General features: G+C 40.4%; 1 protein-coding gene across 3 annotated transcripts in view; it reads left to right on the plus strand.

Moving 5' to 3' along the window:
* The first annotated feature begins 461 nt into the window (after positions 1–461).
* The window catches only part of KIF27 (kinesin family member 27), an 88,487-nt gene continuing 74,788 nt past the window's right edge, over positions 462–14,160 (plus strand). For 2 of the 3 annotated variants that reach the window (XM_012472134.2, XM_064361617.1), the window contains exons 1-2: positions 462–513; positions 9,590–9,974. In XM_012472134.2, coding sequence (XP_012327557.2) covers positions 9,677–9,974 — 298 coding nt within the window. In that variant the 5' untranslated portion in view covers positions 462–513; positions 9,590–9,676. Of the gene's footprint in view, positions 514–5,208; positions 5,229–9,589; positions 9,975–14,160 lie in introns of those variants that run through there. The other variant, XM_064361616.1, reaches the window with a different exon arrangement.

The raw sequence follows: 14,160 nt of genomic DNA on the forward strand, positions 1-14,160 counted from the left end.
GAGGTGGTTGCATAATATTGTGAATAAATTAAACGCCACTGAATTGTGAGCTTTAAAATAGTTTATGTTATGCTATGCTAGTTTTACTTAATAAAAATAAACTGCATTGGTAGCTAAGATATTGAAACGCAGTGTGGAATCGTTCTGATTCATTTCACCAACCCGTGGAAAGATGCTTACGCTCAGCCCTCAGAGACCGGTTCCAGCGCGTGGGTGGCACACAACTCGGGTTTGCAGGGAAGCCCGGGGGCGGGTTCTTTGAGGACCTCCGGCAGGAGAAAGACTCGCGCGGCTGGCTTGGGGGAGTGGCCAGGACCGGGGGCGGGTCCAGGACGCGACGTCCGGGATAGGACGGGGCGGGCGGAGTGCTTCGCCGGTTGCTAGGAGAACCCGCAACAACAAAAGACGCGGGCGGCGGAGGCGGCGGAGGCGGCGGCGCGGCGCGGCGGAGCAGAGCGAAACTGAGGAGTCAGTCAGTCCTGCGCTCGCCTGGGACTCGGCAGTCCCGAGCTGGTCAGTGCACGGCAGGTCTGGCCGGGCGGTGCGGGGAAGTGGGTCGCCCTCCCTCCCTCGGCGTCCCGGTACCCGCCCTCCAGCCCGCGGCGCCCGCGTCCCTAGGCCGCCGTTGGGAAGAGTAGGGCCGCCGCGGGTTGGGAGCCGGAGGGTGGGTGGTTGGGGCGCCAGCGAGACCGAGGGGTGCGTCCGAGGGGTCTGGGGTCGGGGCTGGGAGCCCGGCGAGCGATTGGAGACAGAGCGCCCGTTCCGGAGGAAGTTGGGTCCACACTGAGGAGCGGGGCCCGGGGAACTGGGATCCACCCGAACGCTGGTTCCAGCTCCTCGGAGCGTACCCCGTGTTCGTCTTGCGTCGCTGTGGGGCATGAGGCACGACTCGAGGGTCACCACCATCGAGCGCTTTGTTTTGTCGCAGGCCTGTTTTTCCCACCGTAGAAGTTGAAACTTTGGCCCATTCGAGCCCGAGAGCCCACTCTCTCGGAGGCAGGTGACTATAGAGAAAGAGAAAAGCGTCCAGATTCTTTCTTTGAAACCGCTTTTGAATAACGCTGCCCACTCCAGTTTTGAAAATCCTTGTTGTTTGCCCTTCTTTACTCCATTGTCTTTTTTTTTTTTTTGAGTCGGAGTCTCACTCTGTCCCCCAGGCTGTAGGGTAATGGCGTGATCTCAGCTCACTGCAGCCTTCGCCTCCTGGATTCAAGTGATTCTCCTGCCTCAGCCTCCCGAGTAGCTGGGACTACGGTCGTCCACCACTACGCCCTGCTAATATTAGTATTTTTGGTAGAGACGGGGTTCCACCATGTTGATCAGGCTGGTCTCAAACTCCGTACCTCAGGTGATCCGCCCACCTTTGCCTCCCAAAGTGCTGGGATTATAGGCGTGAGCTACCGCGCCCGGCCTCCTTTCTCTCCTTTAAGCATTTGGAGCCTTTTCTGAGATCCTTATGTGATTTGCTATCCATCTACTGGGAAGTTTCTTATGAAAAGAATTAACAGACCATGCATTTAAGACAACCACTGCTTTCTGGGAAATCAAAGGTACGGAATGGCAACGGTTTTTGGAGATACTCATTCCTGACCAGTGACATGACATGAGGGATTAACTATTTCTCTTGCCTTTGCTCAGATTTCAAAAACCCATTGAGTATGCTTAAATACGACCAGCCAATCAGATTTTGCCTTTTTTGGCATTTATTGGTGACATAATACACATGTTTCTGATGACTATAGTTGATCAGAATCTGAAGAAGTATGAGTGAAATGGATTGTGTAAAATTTTATTCTTGTACATTTTTGGTTTACAAGCCCTATGATTGTGGACCATTATTATTATTTGTTTGCTTGTTTTGTTGAGACAGGGTCTTGCTCTGTCACTCAGGCTGGAGTGCAGTTTCACACTGCAGCCTCAACTTGCTGGGCTCAACCAATCCTCCCACCTCAGCCTCCCAAGTAGCTGGGACGACAGGTGTGTCACCACAGCCTGGCTAATTCTTATATTTTTAGTAGAGACAGGGTTTCACCATGTTGCTCAGGCTGGTCTCGAACTTGTGGGCTGAAGTGATGCGCCTGGCTTGGCCTCCCAAAGTGCTGGGATTACAGGCATGAGCCACCGTGCCCAGCCCCATTATTTTTTTCAATGCTTAGAATGAGTTTCAATTGCCTTTATAGCCAAATTATTTATAGATATTACCATTAAAAAACCCCAAGAAAAGAGTCTAGGCATGGCGGCTGACGTCTGTAATCCCAGTGCCTTGGGATCCCAGTACCTTGGGAGGCCGAGGCCAGCGGATCTATTTAGCCCAGGAGTTCAAGACCAGCCTGGGCAACATGGTGAAACCCCGTTTCTACGAAAAATACAGGAATTAGCTGGGTGTGGTGGCCTGCACCTGTAATCCCAGCTACTTTGGAGGTTGAGGCAGGAGAATTGCTTGAACCAGGAGGCGAAGATTGCAATGAGCCAAGATGGTGCCACTGCACTCCAGCCTGGGTGACAGAGCCAGATCTTATCTCAAAAACAAAACAAAAACCCAAGAAATGAAAATTGGCTTTTTTTATTAGCAAATTCATTAGAAGCAGTTAGGTTTGGCTTAACATAGTCCATGAGTTTTGCTTTAATTTGATGGCATACAAAGAAATAAACTAATATATTTTTTTTTTTGAAAGAAAGAGAAAGAGAGAGAGAGAACAGGAGTCTTGCTCTATTGCCCAGGCTGGAATGCAATCTAAAAATAGGTGTTAAAAACCCCTTTTTTGCTGATAATTGTGCTTAACAGCGGAAACAGGAAGGAATAAGAGAAGAAAAAAACAAACAGCCAACCAATATTTCATTAAGTCTGTGAAATGCTATGCAAATGCTGAAGAGTGATTTACTTCCAATTATGTGGTCACTTTCAAAATAGGTGTAATGTGATACTGAGAAAAATGTATGTTCTGTAGACTTGGGGTAAAGAATTCTATAAATATTCACTGAGTTTACTTGTTCCAGGTCTGAGTTCAAATCATAGATGTCCCTGTTAATTTTCTATCTCGTTGATCCGTTGAATATTAACAGTGTGGTGTCAAAGTCTCCCTCTATTATTGTGCGGGAGTCCAAGTCTCTTTATAAGTCATTAAGAACTTATCTTATGTATCTGGGTGTTCCTATATTGGGTGCATATATATTTATGATCATTGGCTCCTGTTGTTGCATTGATCCTTTTACCACTATGTAATGTCCTTTGTTTCTTTTAGTCTTTGTTACTGTTAAAGTCTATTTTGTCAGAGACGAAGGTTACAACTCCTGTTTTGTTTTTTTTTCTCTCCATTTGATTGGTAAGTCTTCCACCAACCCTTTATTTTGAGTCTTTGTGTGTCCTTGCTTATGAGATGGTCTGGATACAGTGTACTGATGGGTTTTGATTTTTTATTCATTTTGCCTATCTGTGTCTTTGATTGGGGCATTTAATCCATTTAAATTTAGGATTAATCTTGATATTTGTGAGTTTAATATTGTCATTTAATGCTAGCTGGCTATTTTGCCCATTAGTTGATATAGATTCTTCATTATGGAGATACTCTTTACCTTTTGGTAAGTTTTTGGGATGACTGATACTGGTTGTTCCTTTCTTTGTATAGTGCTTCTTTCAGAAGCTCTTGTAAAGCAGGCCTGGTGGTGATGAAATCTCTGAGTGCTTGCTTGTTCACGAAAAATTTTATTTTTCCTTCATTTATGAAGCTTAGTTTGGCTGGATATGAGATTCTGGGTTGAAAATTCTTTTCTTTGAGGATATCGAATATTGACCCCCCACTCTCTTCTAGTTTGTAGGGTTTCTGCTGAGAGATCTGCTGTGAGTCTGATAGGCTTCCCTTTATGGGTAACCTGACCTTTCTCTCTAGCTGCCCTTAGAATTTTCTCCTTTATTTCAACCCTGGTGAATCTAACGATTATGTGTCTTGGGGTTGCTCTACTTGAGGAATATCTTTGTGGTGTTCTCTGTATTACCTGGAGTTGAGTATTGTCCTGCCTTACTAGGTTAGGAAAGTTTTCCTGAATAATATCCTGAAGAATATTTTCCAGCTTGGATTCATTCTCTTCATGACATTCAGGTACACCTATCAAACGTAAATTAGGCCTTTTCACATAGTCCCATATTTCTTGGAAACTTTGCTCATTCCATTTTACTCTTTCTTCTCTGATCTTGTCTTCTCATTTCATTTCATTAAGTTGGTCTTCAACCTCTAAATCCTTTCTTCTGCTTGATCGATTCGACTGTTGAAACCTGTGCATACTTTGTGGAGTTCTCATATTGTATTCTTCAGTTCCATTAATTCACTTATATTCCTCTCTAAATTGTCTATTCTCGTTAGAATTTTGTCAAACCTTTTTTCAAGGTTCTTAGTTTCTTTACATTGGGCTAGGACATGTTCTTTTAATTCACAGAAGTTTCTTATTATCCACTTTCTGAAGCCTTCTGTTATTGGAACGCACTCATTCTCCATCAGGCCTTGATCCCTTGTTGATGAGGAACTGTGATCCCCTGTAGAGGGAGAGGCATTCTGATTTTGGGTATTCTCAGCCTTTTTACTCTGGTTTCTTCCCATCATTATGAATTTATCCACCTGTCATCTTTGTAATTACCGACTTTCAAATTAGGTCTCTGAGTGGATGTCCAACTTGTTGATTCCCACCGCCGGAATCTGAGCAACCCACTGTGCCGGCTAAAACAGTGGCATTAAGATTGATGGTGCTTTTCTGCCTGGGAATCTCTGGTCTGGCTTCCTTCTTGAGTCCCTTTTTCAATCAACTGAATAGGCGACTCTGCCTTCCCGGAGCTCCAAACGTCGAGCAAAAGGGGACCCAGTCCCATTTACTCTGCATCAAGAACCACTGCGCCAGGGCGCCGACAAGACCGCCTTGCTGGCCACAAGAGTCACGCTGGCAACCCGTGGGGCTCCTCCGCTGGGAATCTCCTGGTCCATGAGCAACAAATATTCGTCTGAAAGTGTGGCGCCCTCTTGTTCTGTGCGCTTTCACTGGGAGCTACAATCCTGAGCTACTAGTCATCGGCCATCTTGGATCTCTCATAAACTAATGTTTTTGATTAATTTGAAGTAACTTCAAATGTTGGTGTTCAGAGACATTGGAAGAATTAACTCAGCGTTCCTGCAGTTGGAAAAGTTTCCAGTACCAAATAATCGTAGAGTTCTTTAAGATCCAAAAAAGGATTTATCAAACACGTGAGCATTTTTTTTTCCAGTATAAAATTCATTAGAATGATTTAAAAACTACTAAGGTTAGGTGTATCTCTTTGTTTTAGTGATTAAAGATATTTGTTGACTCTGTTTTGGGATTTTGCAGCCCAAGGGACCTGATTTTTTTTTTACTCTCAGTGGGCTTTTAGAAGAGTGGTGTAAATGTTTTTTGTTGTGATCCTCTTCATGCCATCCACTCACAGAATTAGAAATACTGAGTACTGTTGCAGTGTTTTGTTTTATTTTGCTTTGTCTTTGACAAGAGTCTCGACCCTTTCAGGATCAAGGGATCCTCACTTCAGTTTCCCAAGTAGCTGGGACTACAGGCACGTGCCACCACATCCACCTAATTTTTGGATTTTTTGTAGAGATGGTGTTTCTCCATGTTGCCCAGACTGGTCTCAAACTCCTGAGCTCAAGTGATCCACCTACCATGGCCTCCCAAAGTGCTGGGATTACAGGTGTGAACCACCATGCTGGGCCAGAGTTTGTTTGTTTATTTTTTAAGGCTAGTGAATATTAATGTTATCAATTTACTGTTATGGTTATTAATAAAATGTCATTTCAGTCCAGTAGTCTCTATTACTTACTGGTAATCTTCAAGATTCAGCAGCTTCTTTAAAGAACCTAGTCTCACCTCAAACTGATTACTTTTCATCATCTGCACTTAAACATTATCATAGATTACTTGTTGCATTTAGTATAAGCTTTATCCTTCTAAGACTGAACATTTATACAAAAGTTTTTATACAGACACAATGTTTTCATTTCTCTTGAGAGTGGAATTGCTGGATTAAGTGATGGAGTGGAATTGCTGGGTCAAGTGATAACTGTATGTTTAACTTTTTGCAGAAATGTCAATCTGTTTTCCAAAGTGACTGTACCATTTACCTTCCCACCGATAGTGTATGAGGGTTCTAATTTCTTTACACCCTGCCAACACTTACGATCTGTCTTTTTTATTATAGCAGTGCTAGTGGATGTGTATTGGTATCTCATTGTGGTTGTTTTTTGTTTGTTTGTTTGAGACAGAGTCTTGGTGTGTCACCCGGGCTGGAGTGTGGTGATTTGATCTCACCTCACTGCAACCTCTGCCTCCAGGGTTCAAGTGATTCTCCTGCTTCAACTTCCCAAGTAGCTGGGATTATAGGCACCCTCCACCAGACCCAGCTAATTTTTGTATTTTTAGTAGAGACAGGGTTTCACCATGTTGTCCAGGCTGGTCTTGAGCTCCTGACCTCAGGTGATCCTCCCACTTCAGTTTCCCAGAGTGCTGGGATTACAGGTGTGAGCCACTGTGCCTGGCCTCTCATTGTGGTTTTGATTGCATTTTTCTGATGTTGGGCATCTTTTCATGTGCTCATTGTTAATTTGTATATTTTCTTTGAAGAACTGCCTTTTCAGATCCTATGCCTATTTTTAAAATTTTTTTTAAAAAAATGTTTGAGTTGTAATAGTTATTTATGTATTCTAGTTGCAAGTTTCTTGTTAGGAACAATATATGTCTTGCAAATATTTTCTCCCATTCAGGGAGTTGTCTTTTCATTTTCTGGGTGGTTTCCTTTGAGGCACAAAGTTTTAAATTTTGATGTCCAGCTTTTCCTTCCCTCCTTCCCTCCTTTCTTCCTTCCTTCCTTCCCTCCCATCCTCCCTCTCTCCCTCCCTTCCTCTTTTCCTGTCTTCCTTCCTTCCTCCCTCCCTCCCTTCCTTTCTCCTTTCCTTCCTCCCTCCCGCCCTCGTTTTTTAATTTTTCTTTCTTTCTTTTTGAGACAAATTCTTGCTCTGTTGTCCAGGTTGGAGTGCAGTGGCGGAATCACAGCTCACCATAACCTCCAGCTGCTGAGTTCAAGCCAACCTCCCACCTTAGCTTCCCAAGTAGCTGGGACCACAGGTGAGCACTACTGTGCTGAACTGATTTTTAAAAAAATTCCAGCCAGGTACGGTGGCTCACGCCTGTAATCCCAGCACTTTGGGAGGTTGAGGCAGATGGATCACCTGAGGTCAGGAATTTGAGACCAGCCTGACCAATATGGAGAAACCCATCTCTACTAAAAATACAAAAATTAGCTGGGTGTGGTGGCGCATGCCTGTAGTCTCAGCTACTTGGGAGGGTGAGGCAGGAGAATCGCTTGAACCCAGGAGGCAGAGGTTGCAGTGAGCCAAGATTGCGTCACTGCACTCTAGCCTGTGCAACAAGAGCAAGACTCCATCTCAAAAAAAAAAAAAATGTCTTTGTAGACATGGCATCTCACTATGTTGCCCAGGCTGGGTCTTATTTATTTTGTAATCTATATTTCATCTTTATTTTTTACTTTTATTACTATTTTTGGTTGACACAATCATTGTACATATTTATGGGGTACAGTGTGATATTTCAATACATGTATACAATATGTAATGTTTAAATTGGTATTCTTTATTTTATTGCTTTTGGTGTCATATCTGAGAAATTATTGCCAAATTCAAGGTCACGAAGAGTTACTCCTGTATTTTAAGAGTTTTATAATTTTAGTTCTTACATTTAGGTCTATGGTCCATTTTTGGTTGACTTTTGTATATGATGTGAAGTAGGAGGTCCAACTTCCTTATTTTATCTGTTGTCCCAGTGCCATTTGTTGAAAAGACTATTCTTATACCTCAGTTGAATTGTGTTGGCACCCTTGTTGAAAATCAGTTGCCCATAAATGTGTGGGTTTATTTCTGGATTCTCAATTCTATTCTGTTGATCTATATGTCTATCCTTAATGCCAGTACCACACTATCATGATTACTATTACTTGGTTTTGAAATTAGGGAAGTGTTAGTCCTCTTACTTTGTTATTTTTCAATATTGTTTTGGTTATTCTGTGTCTCTTGAGTTTTTTGAGATTTTAGGATCTGCTTGTCAATTTCCGCACAGAAGTGAGCTGAGGTTTTGATACGTATTGTATTGAGTCTGTAGATGAATTTGAGGAATGCTGACGTCTTTATCTTTCAATTCATAAACATGAGATGTTTTTTCATTTTTGTACATCTTGTGCATTCTTCTAATAATATTTTTATTTATTTATTTTTGAGATGGAGTTTAGCTCCTGTTGCCCAGGCTGGAGTGCAATGGTGCAGTCTTGGCTCTCCACAACCTCTGCCTCCCAAGTTCAAGCGATTCTCCTGCCTCAGCCTCCTGAGTAGCTGGGATTACAGGCATGCACCACTGTGCCCTGTTAATTTTGTATTTTTAGTAGAGACCAGGGTTTCATCATGTTGGTCAGGTTGGTCTCGAACTACTGACCTAAGGTGGTCTGCCCGCCTCTCTCTCCCAAAGTGCTGGGATTACAGGTGTGAGCCACCGAACCTAGACTAATTTATTTTTAAGAGTGTTAATTGTAGTTACCAGTTATTTATTTACATATACTTTTAGCCCGGAAACTATAGCCAACAATTTAGTTTTTAATGTATTAATTCTAGCAGAGATCTTCAGAAATAAGTACAACATAATATTTAGAAGTAGAAAAAGCAGTTTTTCTGTTAGTTTTGGTTATTTTTGAATAAATTTAGTTTTAAGTTTATATTGATTTATTGAAATCCTTAAAACTATTTTCATGGATTTATTTCTAATAATCGTGGCAAAGAGGAAATGCTATTTTTCAATGCCTAGCTATAAAATCTAATACTGTTTGTTTTTAGTACATGTACAGCCTGAGCACGGTGTCTCACACCTATAATCCCAGCCCTTTGGGAGGCTGAGGAGGCGGGTCACCTGAGGTCAGGAGTTTGAGACCAGTCTGGCCAATATGGTGAAACCCTGTCTCTTCTAAAAATACAAAAATTAGCCAGGCATGGTGGCAGGCGCTTGGAAAACCAGCTACTTGGGAGGCTGAGGCAGGAGAATCACTTGAACCTGGGAGGCGGAGGTTGCAGAGAGCCGAGATGGAGCCACTGCACTCCAGCCTAGATGATAGAGCGAGGCTCCATCTCAAAAAACAAACAAAAAACCACGTGTACAGTTTCTTACTTAGTTATCTTCTTGGCTTAATTTTCTAACTCCCTGGTTATTATTCAGTATTTAGATTAATGAACTGGGAAACATCACTGTAGAAATAAAGGCACAATGGAATCCCATGTACTTATCACTTAGCTTCATCATTTATCAGCTCATGGACCCCACCCTCTAGATTGTTTTGAAGCAAACCCAAGACATACTATTTTGTCTACAAATTAATGATGTATCTTACAAGATAGGTTTACTCTTTGTGACTGTTTTATATTGGAAGAAAAGCCTGTTCTAATGGACTCTTTTAGAAGGTGGTTTGTTTATTGGGCTAAAAGGAATCAGTAAATAAAATTACTTTTTTATTTTTGATACACAGGAATCCAGATCTTACATAAGATGGAAGTTTCTCACACTAGATGCTGAACATTAAGTAAAAAGTCTGTTCAGTAAAATCTAAGGTGCCATGGAAGAAATACCAGTAAAAGTTGCTGTGAGAATTAGACCTCTGCTTTACAAAGAAGTTCTTCATAATCATCAAGTTTGTGTGAGAGTTATTCCTAACAGCCAGCAAATTATCATTGAGAGAGATAGAGTCTTCACTTTTGATTTTGTTTTTGGCGAAAATTCCACTCAAGATGAAGTTTATAATACATGTATAAAGCCCCTAGTGTTGTCACTCATTGAGGGCTATAATGCGACTGTTTTTGCCTATGGACAAACTGGATCTGGGAAGACATACACTATTGGAGGAGGCCATGTTGGTAAGATTCTCATACTCTTTGACTTTTATTTGTGACACTAGAAAGAAGCTAAAATATGACCAATATCTGACACATGGTATGTGCTTAGCATATTGATTGAATAGTGAAGGAATGAATAACGTAATCAAATGTGATCATAAGATCATCATCTTTGAAAGATTTGTTTTTAAATATTGAAGTGTCATTAAGTGATCTAATTTAGGATTATATTTGCTTGAGGAAAGAAGTTTAAGATAGTTTTCAATGGTCAGCCCTTGTTGTTTTGAACAGAATTTAAAGTAGAGGTAAGTGAGTTTGTTAACATAATCAGATTTTGCATCCTTTTACAAACCAGTTGTAAATGTTGAGTCCCACAATCAGGACTTAGGGACAGTAGGAAAAATTTATTATGTAAGGTATCTTTTTTTCATATTCTAGCCAGATTTCATTTTTAAAAACTGAATATTTTAGGATATAATTTCTCCTGCTTATAATTATAATTTGGAAAAGATGGAATTATAGGGTCTTCTGTAGAGCTAGAGGGAAACTTGGAAATCATTTTAGTTAAGTGTCTGGTAATAGAGTTGGGGACTTGACAGCCAAGTCCTCTGCTAAGATTGTTTACTGTATTGATATTGATATTTTTCTACTAAAAACAAACTTTTGAATAGTGCACATATGCATCGTTGTCTAAAATTTTAGTTAGTATTCTCTGTATATATAGTGGCTCTCAATATTTTTCTGTTTTCATATTTCACAAATGTAAAACATGTGGCTATCAGAAACCTTTTTCTCTAGCTGCTCAGATATGAGCTAAAACAAAATAAAGTAAAAAATTTTTTAAAATAAACTTCGCTCATTATACGCATGGAAGGGAAGTGGCTCAGAGCATGTAGTTTGAGGAAATCTTTATTCCAAAGATTAAATGGAGGAGTCTTTAGAGGCCAGTACTCTCCAACTAAAAGAAAAATCTCTATATTCTGCAGGATTAGGAGATCACAGATGCTAGATTGTTTCATGGTCTCACAATAAAAAGAATTCAGTTTTTTTCTAGTATAAATTTTAGCTTTTCTTGAGGATTGTAGGGTTTTTTTTTTGATTGGTAAATGTTTTATAATCCTAATAACTCAATAGGTACTTTATACCAATAGGAGTTATAAGATATTCAGAAGCTGGTGACTTAAATAATAGTTATACTGTTTTTTTTTAATTAAGAAACCATGATTCCTGAGATGTTTAATTGGCGTTAGATTAAAAAAGAAAAGAAGAAGAAGAAAAAAGAAACCATGAGTACTATTTTAATTTTGTAAGGGAAAAAGTTATTAAAGTTACCTATTGTCCTAACAGCTTTTAATTGCTTTAAAATTTTCTCTATCAGAAGAAATAGACCACCATTAAGAACATTTTGGATGTTTTCCTTCTCCTTTTTTTTTAATTAAAAGAAATGCTTATTATAAGAAGGATTGTGAGTGATGCATAAGAAATTAAACAAGTGACAGCTCCTCTCACCCCAAAGAAATAATAAATTTGATGCATATAACTCATATTACTCACATATGTAGTTTTTTTGGGTTTTTATTTGTTTGTTTAATGAGATATTATACCTATGATTCTGTAACTTTCTTTTTGCATTTAACAATGTAAAATGTCATTTCAGATCAGGAGTGGTGGCTCATGCCTGTAATCCCAGCAGTTTGGGAGGCCAAGGCAGGCAGATCGCTTGAGGCCAGAGTCTAAGATCAGCCTGGCCAACGTGGCAAAACCTGTCTCTGCTAAAAATACAAAAGTTAGCCAGGTGTTGTGGCTCACACCTATAATCCCAGCTACTCAGGAGGCTGAGGCAGAGAATTGCTTGAACTTGGGAGGCAGAGGCTACAGTGAGCCTAGACTGTGCCATTGCACTCCAGCCTGAATGACAGAGCAAGACTGTCTTAAAAAAAAAAAAAAAAAAGTTGCATTTTTTTTTTGGTGTATTAGTGAGCATTTTCTATTTCCCAGAATGTCTCTATAGCACACTAGCTGTGGGTCAGTTATATGTTTTTTGATTGTTGACCATGCAAATGATGTTTTTTTCCCCCCAGTGAATATTTATTAAGCATATGCAGTATCTAAGTTACCATGCTGGGCACTAGGGCAGAATGAAACTCTCTTATTTTAAAATGTGTTTCACTTTATTTTAAAAACTTTTTTGTAGAGACAGGGTCTCACTATGTTTTTTGTTTTTGATTTTGTTTTGAGACGGAGTCTTGCTCTGTCACCCTGGCTGGAGTACAGTGGCACAATCACAGCTCATTGCAGCCTCAACCTTCTGGGCTCAAGACATTCTTTCACCTCAGCCTCCTGAGTATCTGGGTCTACAGGAGTACATCACCACTCCCAGCTAATTTTTTTTTTTTTTTGGTATTTTTTGCAGAGACAGGGTTTTGCAATGTTGCCCAGGCTGGTCTCGAATACCTGAGATCAAGTGATCTGCCCTGCCTCAGTCTCCCAAAGTGCTGGGATTACAAGCATGAGCCACCATGCTTGGGTTTATTTTTAAATATGATGCTTATTTAAGCTAATATTCATTTTCCTGCCTTTGAGAACCTGGACTTACCTTTACAAAGTAGAGCCTTTTCCAAAAACTTTTGTGTACTCTTTAAACACCATGTAATAGCTAAATGATAGCTGTTGAGGTATAAAACTTTGCAGGTTTTCTCTTGGAAATGGTTTATTTCAGGAATATAAGACTAATATTGCCAATTTTATATTTAAGTTATCAAAATACATATTGGAGCTTTATTATAAATATTTGAAATTAAGTTTTTTTGTTGATGTGGGAAATAAATGAACTATTTCTGGTCAATTATTTATTCTGGATAATCAAGATTGCTTATCTATACTATAGTTTGGAAGGTTTAGATATTTCCCACAGGCTAGTTCCTATAAGTTCTTAAAAGGGAATCTTCATTTGTACTGTATTAGAAGAAACCCCACAACTTGCTTTACTTGCCACATGAGATGGCAGTCTCTCATCTTAAATTAGGGGAAGGCAGCCATACAAGTTGATGGAAACTCAGATTTTCAGAATTATTGTTGCCAAAAACCTAAACTTTGGTAATCTTCAACTTGGAAGCAAGCCGTTTTTTTTTTTTTTTTTTTTTTTTTTTGAGATGGAGTTTTGCTGTCATTACCCAGGCTGGAGCAATCTCAGCTCACCACAACCTCCGCCTCCTGGGTTCAGGCAATTCTCCTGCCTCAGCCTCCCGAGTAGCTAGGATTACAGGCACGCGCCACCATGCCCAGCTAATTTTTTGTATTTTTAGTAGAGACGGGGTTTCACCATGTTGACCAGGATGGTCTCGATCTCTTGACCTCGTGATCCACCCGCCTCAGCCTCCCAAAGTGCTGGGATTACAGGCGTGAGCCACCACGCCCAGCCGGAAGCAAGCTGTTTTTAAGGTTTATTTGTAAGTCAACTCTTTGTTGCTTGGAATATATTTTCCATGGAACAATGCTAAAAATGATGGGCATTGTTTTTAAAATTAGTCTACAGAAACTTTTTAAGTCTCAGTTTTTCCCTCTACTTATTTTAAATTTTATCTCATACACTTTATTTTTACTGTTTTTACAATTGTGATAAAGTACATATAAATTTACAGATCACCAAACTTACCATTTTAACTACTTTTAAGTTTAGAGTTCTGTAGCATCTATTAATTGTTAATGCAATAATAATGACTATTTCCAAAATTTTCATCACCCAAACAGAGAAGCTATATACCCGTTAAACAATATCTCTCCCCACATTATCTGATAATCCCTAATTTACTTTCTGTCTCTTTGAATTTGCCTGTTCTAGATATTTCATAGAGGTGAAGGCCGGGTGTGGTGAGCTCAGGAGTTTGAAATCAGCCTGGGCAACATGGTGAACTCAGTCACTACTAAAAATCCAAAAAATTAATCAGGCGTGGTGGTGTGCACCTGTAATCCCAGCTACTGGAGGCTGAAGCAGGAGAATTGCTTGAACCTGGGAGGCAGAGCTTGCAGTGAGCTGAGATCGTGCCATTGCACTCCAGCCTGGACAACAGAGCAAGACTGTCTCAAAAAAACAAAACCAAACCAAACACATAAAAGTGGGCCTGGCACGGTAGCTCATTCCTGTAATCCCAGCACTTTGGGAGGCCCAGGCGGGTGGATCACAAGGTCAGGAGATCGAGACCATCTG

The sequence above is a fragment of the Aotus nancymaae genome, unplaced genomic scaffold, assembly GCF_030222135.1.
Source record: "Aotus nancymaae isolate 86718 unplaced genomic scaffold, 86718_ANA_hifiasm-v0.15.2.pri h1tg000041l, whole genome shotgun sequence".
In the NCBI taxonomy this organism is placed as follows: domain Eukaryota; kingdom Metazoa; phylum Chordata; class Mammalia; order Primates; family Aotidae; genus Aotus; species Aotus nancymaae.